The 16,149-nt window shown below is 36.6% G+C and overlaps 1 protein-coding gene across 11 annotated transcripts in view; it reads left to right on the top strand.

The window, feature by feature from the left end:
* Positions 1-16,149, top strand: part of AKT3 (AKT serine/threonine kinase 3) — a 386,997-nt gene that overhangs the window by 250,988 nt on the left and 119,860 nt on the right. For all 11 annotated transcript variants that reach the window (XR_003794278.1, XM_029227101.1, XM_029227105.1 and 8 more), the window contains one exon: positions 490-558. Coding sequence is in view for 10 of the 11 variants with exons in the window: in XM_029227101.1 (XP_029082934.1) it covers positions 490-558 (69 nt within the window). In the remaining variant the exon portion in view is untranslated. The remainder of the gene's footprint in view (positions 1-489; positions 559-16,149) is intronic.

Consider the following 16,149-nt stretch of genomic DNA (forward strand, 5'->3'; position numbering starts at 1 on the left):
AACCTATAAGATTATCTGCAACAACTCTATTGGATTGGGTCATGTAATGCGACCTCTATGCAAGAAGTGATACTGAAACTATATTAGAAACCCAAGTATAACCACTATAACTGTACTCCTAAGACTTTCCCTGAAGTAATTTGTAGGCCTTACTTTTAAGGTCTCATGGATAAGAAATTTAGGGACCAATACAGTTTCAAGTAGATGACATAGTAGATTGAGAAGTGCTCATAACAATTACTAAGTTTATTTTTAGTAAAAATCATAATTCTAATTTTCCCCAAATAATACTCATTGCTGATCTTCACAAAATTTGTTTTATATTTCTCATAAACTTTTACTTAAGCATTCTTAAGGGAATAAATACACTCTTAAGGAACAAAACAATTCATTTTATCAATCATGCTTACTGTTTCTAAGTATTCTCTTTTTGATACCATTGTAAGAATGTAGGATTATAATATAACATTTTTTCTTTTTCATTTCAAGTCCTTGAAATATTCCTTCCAGACAAAAGACCGTTTGTGTTTTGTGATGGAATATGTTAATGGGGGAGAGGTGAGTCAAGAAGTATAACCAGCACTTGCATTTGCATGGTAGTATTGTTATTTTTTAAAACTTATTTACAATACAAGTTATAATGTAATAGTTCTCTACTTCTTGATAGGGATTTTTATAGCTCTTTCTACTATTTTAGTAAATGGGAGCTGAATAATTTTCTAATGAAATATAAGGATCATTTATTTTTTACAATGACTTCTATGTATAGGAACGTTTAATCATACTCTTTTTTCTAAATTTTTTAAATGCAAAAAAATGTTACTACAGATATGATTTTTAAAATCATGGTTTTTAATTTTGAAAACCAGAAATAGAGGGTTTATGATGCTTTACATAGTTCTTCCTAAAGATTTGTGAAACTTATGAAAAATTATTTTGTGCATTTTAAACTCTGCTTAACAATAGGCCATAGGCACATTGTGGTTGAGTTCTGCCTTCTTCTACATAGTAGTTAGAATAACTTTGACTGTATGTAAGGGATTTTTAAGGAATTTTGTAGTTTTGAAGGAAAATTCAATCATTTTAGTAGTATATTTCACCTATTGCTTTATTCTTTCTCCTCCCTATATTTGATCAAAATCAATGCGAAGGGAAAATGTAATTAACTGCACTAGTTAACTGGAAATATTTCACATTGTGAGTGTTCTGAAATAAGTTTAATTATTAAATAAGGGCTTGTATCTCACAGACCTTAAAACAGTCTTATTATCTGAAAGGAGGGAAGGAAGAGAGGGAAGGAGGAATGGAAGAAAAGAGAGGGTGGGGGGGAGGAAAAGAAAGAAACAAAGAAGGGAGGGAAAGAGAGGGAGGGAGGGAGGAAGGAAGGAGGGAAGGAAGGAAAAAGAAAATATCCCTTATACAATATTTTCCCCTATAGAATTATCAGACTTATAGGAATTAATCCATTGCAAAAAATTCATTCGTTCATTTGGTAAACACATTTTGAGTGCCTTGGCAGTGTGAGTTTATCCAAATGTGTTAAGAATTTATAATTTATCTTATAACTGTATTACAAATTAGAATATATAGTGAAAGAGCTTTAAATTTATCTTATAAGTGTATTATTATATAGTGAAAGACCTAAGTGTTAATAAATTCATAAAAGAAAATGTGTTATGGATGATCTAGCATTTAGGGTAGGCTTAATGAGATTTCATCAGGGGAACTGATTTGAGAGGATATTTCAGGCGGAGAGGAAGATATGAGCAGAATCACTGGTAGGCAAGCACAGAGGAAGAAGTTGAGTAGTTAGATTATAATAGCCCAGGCATGGGACTTCTCTGCTGGTGCAGTGGTTAAGAATCAGCCTGCCAGCGTAGGGGACACGGGTTCAAACCCTGTTCCGGGAAGATCCCACATGCCGCAGAGCAACTAAGCCCATGCACCACAACTACTGAGCCTGCACTTTAGAGCCCGTGAGCCACAACTACTGAGCCCTCATGCCACAGCTATTGAAGCTTACACGCTTAGAGCCCATGCACTGCAACAGGAGAAGCCACCGCAATAAGAAGCATGTGCACCGCAACGAAGAGTTGCCCTGGCTTGCAACAACTAGAGAAAGCCCACGTGCAGCAGCAAAGACCCAACACAGCCAAAAATAAATAAATAAAATTAATAAATTTATTTTTAAAAAAGACATATCAAAAGTGACTTTTGGTTGGGATCAGGAAAATTAATATATACAGTGAGTTTATGAAGAATGTGTTAAGGGTAAAATTATAAATTTGGGTTTGAAAAGCTTTTTCCTAAGGTTCTAAGAAAAACATATGTGGAGATATCACAGAGAATAAATAAAGGGTCAGAATATGGATACAGATTTGGGAGCAATTTCCATAAAGACTGTAACTTAAGTTATGGAAGTAGATATTTCCTATTTTGTGGGAAATGAAATTGGTGAAACTTCTATGTTAGTATCTATCAAAATTAAAACAGCACGTATTCTGGGACCCAGCAATTTCATTTCCAGGAATTTATCCTACAAACATACTCACAAATATACCACAGAATAATATATGGATAAATATATTCATTGCACTATTGTAGTACCTTAAATGAGCATTCAGTAAGGAGACTGCTTAATCAGTGTTACATCCACGCAGTGAAATACTTTATATCCATTAACAAGAATGAGGTAGCCCAATATGGGCTGAGACAAGGCAATTTCTAAGATATATTATGAAATAAGAAAAACAAGGTGCAGACAGAATATAAAGTATGCTTCTATTGTGTTAAAGTAAGACCATATATATGTGTATATATGTCTGTGTATACATTGAGTATCTCTGATATTATGTACTGGACATTATTGCTTACCTTTGGGAAGGCAAGCTGAGTCACTGGGGAAAAGATGGGAGGACAACTTATTTTTCACTTATTTATTCTTGTGCAGCTTTTGTATTTTGTGTATTAAAGTTGAAGGAAGGAAGATAGGCAGGCAGATGGATGGAGGGATGGATGGATGGATGACCAGGGGAGAGGATATTACGTAGGGAAATGATAAACTGCAGGCAAAATCTTGGACAAGCACTCTTAAATTGCAGAAGTACTCTTAGACAGTATCATGTGTTTGCATCTATTACAAAAATTAGCACATTGTTTTATAATTATGTATTTACTTGTCTATCTTTCCTACTAGACTCAGAGCTCCCTAAGGGGCTTACTGGTATAACTCTGGCACCTTCAAATATTTATTGGATGTTTTGAATGAGTAAATAAGTGAATAGATGAACAGATTCCCTCAGGGAACAGGGATGAAAGAAGTTAGCAAAAGTGGTAAACTAGGAACTGCTGAGAAATAGGAAGAAAAATAGAAAGTAATATGGTATATAGTTTACTTTAGAAAAAAAGCTGAAAATGTTTTTTCAGGGGGAAGTATCTTTGAGTGTATTTATAAAGTACATATTTATTATGAGCAGGGCACGCTGATAGATACTATGGGGCATACAAATCTCAATTAAACATAACTTTTACCCTCAAAGAGTTTATGATCTAGTGGGGAAGATTAGGTACAAAATTTATACTAAGTGTAAAGTGATAATTATCACTTTTATCAGAAGCATAGATTAAGGACCATGGGACTTCACAGGAAAGAAAGAAGAATTTTGGATGGTGGGATGAAGGAAAGCTGCCTAGAAGCTTAGTAGAGGGAGCTAGGTGGCACCTGCACTTTTATTCTAAACCTAGAGTACTTCGGCGATTAATCAATTGATGACTGTTAAAAAAGTTTTTTTTTACACAAAAGCATATTTTCAGACTAGCCAGATGGTTTTCTTTAGCGATGGGATTATTTCACCTATTAAACTTATCTGAGAAGGAAATCTGTATTCAGTATATGCTTATGGTGACTTATTTTATTTTGGTTTTGCTTTAGGTTCACCATGCCATTATTCTGCTCAGGGATGCTTCCTAGAAATGCAGAAAACTCAATTGCTGTAGAAAAACTACTAAATGTAGAACTTACGTTTTTGAGATAAGATTGAAGTAGAGAGAATTAAAGTACAGAAATCTACAAATTCATACAGACAATCCATACCAACACTTATTGATACACCATGAGTTTCCCAAATGTGGAATGTCTGTGTGGTATCTAGGAAACTTGAGCAGAGAATACTAGCCTGTTGAAAAGTAAGCTCTGGTAAATTGATAGTACTCACCCAAATGGCAGCATCCTCAAATCTCTTTCTATCCAGTGTTTGCCCAGAGATAGGCTTCTTTAGTGGACCCATTGAAGTTAATTATAACTAGCTAAGTTTTCACTCAATTCATATTTATTGTCTGTTGATTTTTAATTAGCAATAGTATTCTTTTAGCCTATGTTCTGGAATGTTTATTTTGAAGCATAAGATCAACAGCTGAGACATTTCTTTTCTTATACTTTCTTCACATTTTTGTGACTATCTGGACTTCTTTCAGCCTGATAGACCACACAAGAGTTTAGCATGCTCATGGCCGTGCTTGTTATTATCCCTGCATTTGCCAATATTGTTTAAAGCACTACATAATCTTGGTGGAAGTAGATTATGAGAGAAATACTGGTTGCGAAAAATCAACAGTGGCTGCTTATAGGCGCATCAGTACAATGGAGTCATATAATAATTTTATTTAATTTATATGAATTCAAAGAAATAGGCCCAGCAAGAGATAACATAGATAGATAGGAAGGAAGGAGGGAAGGAGGGAGAGAGGGAGGGGAGGAAGGAGAGTGGAAGGGAAGGAAAGAAGGAAATGGTGATTCTGCCATTCTGCTTGCTGAGTATATTCAGAGTGACCTGAAGATGAGAGAGAAATTTGCTATTCTTTTATTCCACGTCAGTTTCTACTTGCCATCCTTAGAGTTTCATGGGATATAAATTCTAGTGCTTAAAATACATAGTTTTTATAAAACATTGTCATTAAGTGCATTGTAAGTAGAGGTGTTCATCTAAAGAAACTATATTATTTCAATGCTAGAGGAAAAACTGTGCTGAGCTTAACTATATTGAGACAGTATATTGGTCTTCAGTGTAGTACCTTCCTAAGGAATTTCCAAGGATGATTTTGGTTATACTTCATAATCTATGTGTTAACTTTAGAACCCACTCCATTATAGTCCATTTGCCTATTAAATATTTAATGAGTAACTACTATGAGTTGGAACTCAGAGGATGTAGAAATAAGGAAAATATGGTACTTTACTTTAGAAGATGAGTATCTAATTGGAGAGACAGACAAGAAAATATACATATGCAGTGTCATTATTGCTATGAAAACACTGGTTGCTGTGGGATACAGAGAATGCCTATTTGAATCAATCCAAAAGGAAGGAGGAGAATGCCAGGGTAGGAAACACTTCTTAAAGTAGTTGCTAAGCTAAGTCTTGAATGTAACTGTAAGTTACATAAATAAGGATGAGAGGGAGAGCATTCCTACACAGAGAAAATAGAATGTTTAGAGTGTGATGGAGCTCATGCAAGCTCTCCCTGATCTCCCCAGATGTAGCACAGTATGGATGATGCATAGAGTCCTGCAGAGAAAAGCCAGAAGAATCTAACCAGGTAGGTAGGGTCATGTTAGGACAGATCTCTCCCAAGTAATTTAGATTTTATCCTGAAGGCAGTGAAGCGTCATGGAAGGACGTCTGTATGAAATGTTTTACAAAGAAGACTTTGGTAGTGGTATGAGGCATGTATTGGAAAAGACAAAATTGGATACAGGGAAACTACTTAGAAGCTACTGAAGTTGGAAGGTTTTGGTAATCCGATCATAAAAATGATAAGGTTGCTCATTGAGCCAGTATTAGTGAGAAGGAAACAAATTCTGAATGGTGTTTAGGTACTAGAATTCCCAGGATTTAATGACTAAATGGAGAGAAAGGGAAACATCACACAGTTTCCTATTTGCTGCTTGGGGAATTGTGTGGATACTGGACTGTTTGTAAAATCAGGAAACACAGTAAAAGGAATGAGTTCTGAGTTGATCATCCTGTATGTGAGTTACCTCGTGGGGATCTGAAGGAAGTAGGAGAGTCAGGTCAGAGATACAAATAGACTTCAGCAGCAATGCGGAAACGAAGGAAGGAAAGAAATGTCCAGTGTGAGAACAGTATGTAGTTAGAAAAAAATAAATGGCTAAGAATGGTGCCTGAAGATACCAACATCAGACATGTTGGTGTTGAGAGAAGCCTAAGGAGGATTCTGGATAGAAAGAGCCAGACAAGAGAAGCCTTAAAAGTTAAGGAAAGTATATTAAGTGTAAGAGTATAGTAAAGATATACAACTGAAAGATAGCAACTGAATTCATTGGATTTGACATCCACTACTAGTTTCTAAGCAGAGTACCATGGATTCTTCTTTTTTTCTGGCATGATGCAAGGTATGTACCTTGGCTATAGTATAGAATATACAAGGGTTGGTTTGGAGCTCAGTAGAACAAGGTTATGAAAGTTCAGTGAAACCTTTGGTGGACAGTAAGTCAGCATCTGGAGATTAATGTGACCAATCACACTGCTGCTGACATATCCAAGCCACTCTCTTTTTGTAGCTTAAGTATTATCAAATTCATATGAGAAGCAGAAAAATATTGTGGGGAGAAAAAGTAAACTGAACACTGACTAAGGTGTTTAGTTTGATTTAGAATGTCTCTACTTAGGACTCTTTCCCAAAATCTTACTCATAGCCTTATTTCTTTCAGGCCTGTAAACCAAACCTCTATAAATCCCTCTCCAGGCTGAAATCTCCTGGAGGTTAAGAGATTCATTAGTGGGGAAAGGAAAATCATTACAAAGATTTTGTAAATAATAAAATTTTCACATTCTTCTATATTCTTTATGTGGGTACAACTGAACCTAACACTTTCCGTTATTTAATATTCTTGTCCACATTTTAGTTCATTGTACACTCTATAGTAAGCCCTTTGATAAAATTCATTTTCTTTTTGCATATGACTTCCAGTTTCATGCCAATCTTGAGATCCTCTCATACTTATTTCAGATTCTCATTATCTGGCTGGCATTTTGTCTTCAATTATCTCATTTTAAATTCACATGAGACAAAAGTGCCGGCAGTCAGCATTCTAGTTCTACTTACTAATTTGTGGAGGTGTGACTTGGGTGATTTTTAAGTTAAAAGTATCATGTCATATTCATAGTGATGATTTTCTAAATTTTACTAAATTTATAGATATATAAATATCTGTTGTCAAGAGTCTGACAAGCTAAATTCTTTACTACTTTAGTTATTAATATATTACATAGATTTTATCATAATTCTATTGTTTTCACCCAAAGCTTTTTCAAAAAGTCTCAAGACAAGAAGGATGCATTATAATATTCACATTAGCACATAAAGGTAAAAGAAATTCGGGAATTTTTTTTTACATCTTTATTGGAGTATAATTGCTTTACAATGGTGTGTTAGTTTCTGCTTTATAACAAAGTGAATCAGTTATACATATACATATGTTCCCAAATCTCCTCCCTCTTGCGTCTCCCTCCCTCCCACCCTCCCTATCCCACCCCTCTAGGTGGTCACAAAGCACCGAGCTGATCTCCCTGTGCTATGCGGCTGCTTCCCACTAGCTATCTATTTTACGTTTGGTAGTGTATATATGTCCGTGCCACTCTCTCACTTTGTCACAGCTTACCCTTCCCCCTCCCCATATCCTCAAGTACATTCTCTAGTAGGTCTGTGTCTTTATACCTGTCTTACCCCTAGGTTCTTCATGACATTTTTTTTTCTTAAATTCCATACATATGTGTTAGCATACGGTATTTGTTTTTCTCTTTCTGACATACTTCACTCTGTATGACAGACTCTAGGTCCATCCACCTCATTACAAATAGCTCAATTTCGTTTCTTTTTATGGCTGAGTAATATTCCATTGTATATATGTGCCACATCTTCTTTATCCATTCATCTGATAATGGACACTTAGGTGGTTTCCATCTCTGGGCCATTGTAAATAGAGCTGCAATGAACACTTTGGTACATGACTCTTTTTGAATTATGGTTTTCTCAGGGAATATGCCCAGTAGTGGGATTGCTGGGTCATATGGTAGTTCTATTTGTAGATTTTTAAGGAACCTCCATACTATTCTCTATAGTGGCTGTACCAATTTACATTCCCACCAGCAGTGCAAGAGTGTTCCCTTTTCTCCACACCCTCTCCAGCATTTATTGTTTCTAGATTTTTTGGTGATGGCCATTCTGACTGGTGTGAGATGATATCTCATTGTAGTTTTGATGTGCATTTCTCTAATGATTAATGATGTTGAGCATTCTTTCATGTATTTGTTGCCAATCTGTATATCTTCTTTGGAGAAATGTCTATTTAGGTCATCTGCCCATTTTTGGATTCCGTTGTTTGTTTTTTGTTATTGAGCTGCATGAGCTTCTTGTAAATTTTGGAGATTAATCCTTTGTCAGTTGCTTCATTTGCAAATATTTTCTCCCATTCTGAGAGTTGTCTTTTGGTCTTGTTTATGGTTTCCTTTGCTGTGCAAAAGCTTTTAAGTTTCATTAGGTCCAATTTGTTTATTTTTGTTTTTATTTCCATTTCTCTAGGAGGTGGGTCAAAAAGGATCTTGCTGTGATTTATGTCATAGAGTGTTCTGCCTATGTTTTCCTCTAAGAGTTTGAGAGCTTCTGGCCTTACATTTAGGTCTTTAATCCATTTTGAGCTTATTTTTGTGTATGGTGTTAGGGAGTGATCTAATCTTATACTTTTACATGTACCTGCCCAGTCTTCCCAGCACCACTTACTGAAGAGGCTGTCCTTTCTCCACTGTACATTCCTGCCTCCTTTATCAAAGACAAGGTGACCATATGTGCATGGGTTTATCTCTGGGCTTTCTATCCTGTTCCATTGATCTATCTTTCTGTTTTTGTGCCAGTACCATACTGTCTTGATTACTGTAGCTTTGTAGTATAGTCTGAAGTCAGGGAGCCTGATTCCTCCAGCTTCGTTTTTCATTCTCAGGATTGCTTTGGCTATTCGGGGTCTTTTGTGTTTCCATGCAGATTGTGAAATTTTTTGTTCTAGTTCTGTGAAAAATGCCAGTGGTAATTTGATAGGAATTGCATTGAATCTGTAGATTGCTTTGGGTAGTAGAGTCATTTTCACAATGTTGATTCTTCCAATCCAAGAACATGGTATATCTCTCCATCTATTTGTATCATCTTTAATTTCTTTCATCAGTGTTATAATTTTCTGCATACAGGTCTTTTGTCTCCTTAGGTAGGTTTATTCCTAGATATTTTATTTTTTTGTTGTTGTAATGGTAAATGGGAGTGTTTTCTTGATTTCACTTTCAGATTTTTCATCATTAGTGTATAGGAATGCCAGAGATTTCTGTGCATTAATTTTGTATCCTGCTACTTTACCAAATGCATTGATTAGCTCTAGTAGTTTTCTGGTAGCATCTTTAGGATTCTCTGTGTCTAGTATCATGTCATCTGCAAACAGTGACAGCTTAACTTCTTCTTTTCCGATTTGGTTTCCTTTTATTTCCTTTCCTTCTCTGATTGCTGTGGCTAAAACTTCCAAACTATGTTGAATAAGAGTGGTGAGAGTCGGCAACCTTGTCTTATTCCTGATCTTAGCGGAAATGCTTTCAATTTTTCACCATTGAGGACGATGTGGCTGTGGGTTTGTCATATATGGCCTTTATTATGTTGAGGAAAGTTCCCTCTATGCCTATTTTCTGCAGGGTTTTTATCATAAATTGGTGTTGAATTTTGTCGAAAGCTTTCTCTGTATCTATTGAGATGATCATATGGTGTTTCTCCTTCAATTTGTTAATATGGTGTATCACGTTGATTGATTTGCATATATTGAAGAATCCTTGCATTCCTGGAATAAACCCCGCTTGATCATGGTGCATGATCCTTTTAATGTGCTGTTGGATTCTGTTTGCTAGTATTTTGTTGAGGATTTTGCATCTATGTTCATCAGTGATATTGGCCTGTAGTCTTCTTTCTTTGTGACGTCCTTGTTTGGTTTTGGTATCAGGTTGATGGTGGCTTCGTAGAATGAGTTTGGGAGTGTTCCTCCCTCTGCTATATTTTGGAAGCGTTTGAGAAGGATAGGTGTTAACTCTTCTCTAAATGTTAGATAGAACTCACCTGTGAAGCCATCTGGTCCTGGGCTTTTGTTTGTTGGAAGATTTTTAATCACAGTTTCAATTTCAGTGCTCCTGATTGGTCTGTTCATATTTTCTGTTTCTTCCTGATTCAGTCTTGGCAGGTTGTGCATTTCTAAGAATTTGTCCGTTTCTTCCAGGTTGTCCATTTTATGGGCATAGAGTTGCTTGTAGTAATCTCCCATGATGTTTGGTATTTCTGCAGTGTCAGTTGTTACTTCTCCTTTTTCATTTCTAATTCTACTGATTTGAGTCTTCTCCCTTTTTTTCTTTATGAGTCTGGCTAATGGTTTATCACTTTGGTTATCTTCTCAAAGAACGAGCTTTTAGTTTTATTGATCTTTGCTATCGTTTCCTTCATTTCTTTTTCATTTATTTCTGATCTGATCTTTATGATTTCTTTCCTTCTGCTAACTTTGGGGTTTTTTTGTTCTTCTTTCTCTAATTGCTTTAGGTGCAAGGTTAGGTTGTTTAATTGAGATGTTTCCTTTTTCTTAAGGTAGGATTGTATTGCTATAAACTTCCCTCTTAGAACTGCTTTTGCTGTATCCCATAGTTTTTGGTTTGTTGGGTCTCCATTGTCATTTGTTTCTAGGTATTTTTTGATTTCCTCTTTGATTTCTTCAGTGATCACTTCGTTATTAAGTAGTGTATTGTTTAGCCTCCGTGTGTTTGTATTTTTTACAGATCTTTTCCTGTAATTGATATCTAGTCTCATAGCATTATGGTTGGAAAAGGTACTTGAGACAACTTCAATTTTCTTAAATTTACCAAGGCTTGCTTTTGACCCAAAATATGTTCTATACTGGAGAATGTGCCATGAGCATTTGAGAAAAATGTGTATTCTTTTGTTTTTGGACGGAATTTCCTATAAATATTAATTAAGTCCATCTTGCTTAATGTATCATTTAAAGCTTGTGTTTCCTTATTTATTTTCATTTTGGATGATCTGTCCATTGGTGAAGGTGGGGTGTTAAAGTCCCCTACTATGAATGTGTTACTGTCGATTTCCCCTTTTATGGCTGTTAGTATTTGCCTTATGTATTGAGGTGCTCCTATGTTGGGTGCATAAATATTTACAATTGTTATATCTTCTTCTTGGATCGATCCCTTGATCATTATGTAGTGTCCTTCTTTGTCTCTTCTAATAGTCTTTATTTTAAAGTCTATTTTGTGTGATATGAGAATTGCTACTCCAGCTTTCTTTTGGTTTCCATTTGCATGTAATATCTTTTTCCATCCCCTTACTTTCAGTCTGTATGTGTCTCTAGGTCTGAAGTGGGTCTTTGTAGACAGCATATATATGAGTCTTGTTTTTGTATCCATTCAGCCAATCTATGTCTTTTGGTGGGAGCACTTAGTCCATTTATATTTAAGGTAATTATCGATATGTATGTTCCTATTCCCATTTTCTTAGTTGTTTTGGGTTCATTATTGTAGGTCTTTTCCTTCTCTTGTGTTTCTTGGCTAGAGAAGTTCCTTTAGCATTTGTTGTAAAGCTGGTTTGGTGGTGCTGAACTCTCTCAGCTTTTGCTTGACTGTAAAGGTTTTAATTTCTCCATCAAATCTGAATGAGATCCTTGCTGGGTAATCTTGGTTGCAGGTTTTTCTCCTTCATCACTTTAAATATTTCCTGCCAGTCCCTTCTGGCTTGCAGAGTTTCTGCTGAAAGATCAGCTGTTAACCTTATGGGGATTCCCTTGTGTGTTATTTGTTGTTTTTCCCTTGCTGCTTTTAATATGTTTTCTTTGTATTTAATTTTTGACAATTTGATTAATATGTGTCTTGGAGTATTTCTCCTTGGATTTATCCTGTATGGAAGTCTCTGTGCTTCCTGGACTTGATTAACTATTTCTTTTCCCATATTAGGGAAGTTTTCAATTATAATCTCTTCAAATATTTTCTCAGTACCTTTCTTTTTCTCTTCTTCTTCTGGAACTCCTATAATTCGAATGTTGGTGCATTTAATGTTGTCCCAGAGGTCTCTTAGACCGTCCTCAGTTCTTTTCATTCCTTTTTCTTTATTCTGCTGTGCAGTAGTTATTTCCACTATTTTATCTCCCAGGTCACTTATCCGTTCTTCTGCCTCAGTTATTCTGCTATTGATCCCTTCTAGAGTATTTTTAATTTCAGTTATTGTGTTGTTCACCGTTGCTTGTTTCCTCTTTAGTTCTTCTAGGTCCTTGTTAAATGTTTCTTGCATTTTGTCCATTCTATTTCCAAGATTTTGGATCATTTTTACTATCATTATTCTGAATTCTTTTTCAGGTAGACTGCCTATTTCCTCTTCATTTGTTAGGTCGGTGGGTTTTTACCTTGCTCTTTCATCTGCTGTGTGTTTTTCTGTCTTCTCATTTTGCTTATCTTACTGTGTTTGGGGTCTCCTTTTTGCAGGCTGCAGGATCATAGTTCCTGTTGTTTTTGGTGTCTGTCCCCAGTGACTAAAGTTGGTTCAGTGGGTTGTGTAGGCTTCCTGGTGGAGGGAACTAGTGCCTGTGTTCTGATGGATGAGGCTTGATCTTGTCTTTCTGGTAATCACGTCTACGTTTGGTGGTGTGTTTTGGGGTATCTGTGGACCTATTATGGTTTTAGGCAGCCTTTCTGCTAATGGGTGGGGTTGTGTTCCTGTCTTGCTAGTTGTTTGGCATAGGATGTCCAGCACTATAGCTTGCTGGTCATTGAGTGAAGCTGGGTGCTGGCGTTGAGATGGAGATCTCTGGGAGATTTTCGGCGTTTGATATTATATGGAGCTGGGGGGTCTCTTGTGGACCAGTGTCCTGCAGTTGTCTCTCCCACCTCAGAGGCACAGCACTGACTCCTGGCTGCATCACCAAGAGCCTTTCATCCACACTGCTCAGAATAAAAGGGAGAAAAAGTAGAAAGAAAGAAGGGAAGAAAGAAACAAAGAAAGGAAGGAAGGAAGAAAGAAAGAAAGAAAGAAAGGAGGGAGGGAGGGAGGAAGGAAGGAGGGAAGGAGGGAAGGAAGGAAAGAAAGAACGAAAGAAGATAAAATAAAATAAAATAAGGATAAAATAAAATAAAGTTATTAAAATAAAAAATGATTATTATGAAAAAAAATTTTTTTAAAGAAAAAACAAAAAACACGGACGGATAGAACCCTCGGACAAATGGTGGAAGCAGCTATACAGACAAAATCTCACACAGAAGCATACACATACGCACTCACAAAAAGAGGAAATGGGGAAAAAATAATAAATCTTGCTCTCAAAGTCCATCTCCTCAATTTGAGATGATTCGTTGTCTCTTCATGTATTCCACGGATGCAGGGTACATCAAGTTGATTGTGGAGCTTTAATCCGCTGCTCCTGAGGCTGCTGGGGGAGACTTCTCTTTCTCTTTGTTCTCACAGCTCCCGGGGCTCTGCTTTGGATTTGGCCCCCCCTCTGCATGTAGGTCGCGGGAGGGCGTCTGTTCTTCCCTCAGACAGGATGGGGTTAAAGGAGACGCTGATGCGGGGGCTCTGGCTCACCAGGCCGGGAGGAGGGAGGGGTACGGAGTGTAGGGCGAGCCGGCGGCGGCAGAGGCCAGCGGGATGTTGCATCAGCCTGAGGCGTGCCGTGCGTTCTCCCGGGGAAGTTGTCCCTGGATCCCGGGACCCTGGCAGTGGCGGGCTGCACAGGCTCCCCGGATGGGGGGTGTGGATAGTGACCTGTGCTCGCACACAGCCTTCTTGGTGGCAGCAGCAACAGCCTTAGCGTCTCTTGCCCGTCTCTGGTGTCCACGCTTTTAGCCGCGGCTGGCGCCTATCTCTGGAGCTCCTTTAAGCAGCTCTCTTAATCCCCACTCCTCACACACCAGGAAACAAAGAGGGAAGAAAAAGTCTCTTGCCTCTTCGGCAGGTCCAGTCTTTTCCCCAGGCTCCCTCCTGGCTAGCCGTGGTGCCCTAACCCCCTGCAGGCTGTGCTCACGCCGCCAACCCCAGTCCTCTCCCTGGGGAATGTTTTTAGTATATACTTTTATAGTATTTCAAGGCTAGTTTCCCAAAATTCATTTAGCCAATATATCTCTGCATCTAAAGTAAGAATCCAAAGACTTGACTAGCCTCAACGTCTAAGATGCTTACTTTTATATCTAGAATAGCAGATGAAGTGACTGAAAGTACAGGAGCTGCCCAGGCATTTATCTGTTTTCACAATTTCTCTCCATGTGGTTATGGCACAGGAAGGCAATTTCAGGGTAGTCAAACTTCTTGCATAAAGGTTGGATTACCCCAGAGTGCGCATTTCAAGAGAGTGAAAACAAAAGGCACAATATATGTGTAATTTGAGACCATGAAGAAAAGAAACAAAAGAAACAGGAAATGTAACGAAACAATATTTAAATATTAAAAACTCTAATCTCAAAACACAGTATATAGTCATTTGTGTTCTGCATCTTAACACGATACTTTTAATATTCATCAATATTGTTGCATATATCAGTAGCTTATTTCTTTTTATGGCTTTATTATATGGATGGATGTATTACAATGTGTTTATATAATCTCTAGTAGATAGACATTTGGTTTTCTTGCAGTCTGGGGCTATTATGAAAAAATTTCTTGTGAATAATCCAGTAGAAATCTTTGTGTGGTTGTATAGTTTCAGCTATCTTAGGTAAATATCTAGGAATACAATTTCTGTGTTATTTGGTATGTTCAACTCATAAGAAACTGCCAAATTGTACCATTTTGCATTTCTAGGATGTTACTTATCATCATCACCACACTTGGCATGGTTAGTCTTTCTTAATTTTACTCCTTCTAGTTGATGTGTATCTTATAGTTTTAGCTTGAATTTCCTGAATGATTAATGATATTGAACATGTTTTCCTGTGCTGATTTGCCATGTTATGTCTTCTTTACTGAAGTATCTGTTAAAATCTTTGGTCCATGTTTTGATTGGGTTGTTTGCCTTCTTAATATTGAGTAATCAGACTTATTTATATATTCTAGATACAATTAATTTATCATATATGTTTTGCAAATATTTTCTCCCAGTCTGTGTTCTGCCATTTCATTTTTAGTGGGGAATTTTTTTCCTGTGTATATTTTTGTTTAAATCCTTTTTTTAAAAGTCATCTTGTTCGTATGTAATTTACATTTAGTAAACTTCACCACTTTTAAGTGTACAATTTAGTGAGTTTTGACAAATGAGTAGTTTACCATCACCACAGTCATGATACAGAACAGTTCTATCACCCAAAGAAGTCTCTCACGCCCCTTTACAGTCAGTTCCTACCATCACCTCCTGTCATCGCAACCACTGAATGTGCTTTCTTACAAGTGTCTTTTTAAGGACAGAACCTTTAAATTAGATGAAATACAGTTTATAAGTGTTTTTCTTTTGTGGTTTATGCATTTTTGGTTTAATTTAAAACATCTTTTCCTAACGCAAGTTTGTTAAGATTTTCTCCTATGTTTTCTTCTAGAAGTGTTAATAGTTTTTTGGACTTATATTTAGGTCTGCAGACCATTTCAAGTTAATTTTTGTTTATGGTGCTTGAGTCAAGGTTCATTTTTTTTGCAACTGGATATTTAATTTTTCCAGCATATTTGTTGAAAAGACTATTTTTTTTCACATTGAATTACCCTGACACCTTTGTCAAAAATCAATTGACCATATATATGTGTGACATGTTTCTGGACTTGACTCTGTGTATTGATCTATATCCGTCCATCCTTATACTTATATCTGACTGTCTTTAAGACTTTTGCTTTAGAGTAGGTATTGAAATGAGGCAATTCAAGTCTTCTAATTTTGCTCTTCTTTTTAAAAAGTGTCTTGGCAACCCTAATATTTTCATGTAAATTATAGAATAAGCTTGTTGATTTCTACATGAAGGTCTACTGGACTTTAATTGATAGTGTAATCTGTTGATCAATTTGGGGAGAATTGACATGTTCACAGTATTGTCTTCTGATCCATGAACATGGTATATTTTTCCAATTATTTAGATCTTCTTTAATTCTT

This window comes from Monodon monoceros, unplaced genomic scaffold, assembly GCF_005190385.1.
Source record: "Monodon monoceros isolate NGI ecotype Baffin Bay Population unplaced genomic scaffold, NGI_Narwhal_1 Super_Scaffold_18, whole genome shotgun sequence".
NCBI lineage: Eukaryota > Metazoa > Chordata > Mammalia > Artiodactyla > Monodontidae > Monodon > Monodon monoceros.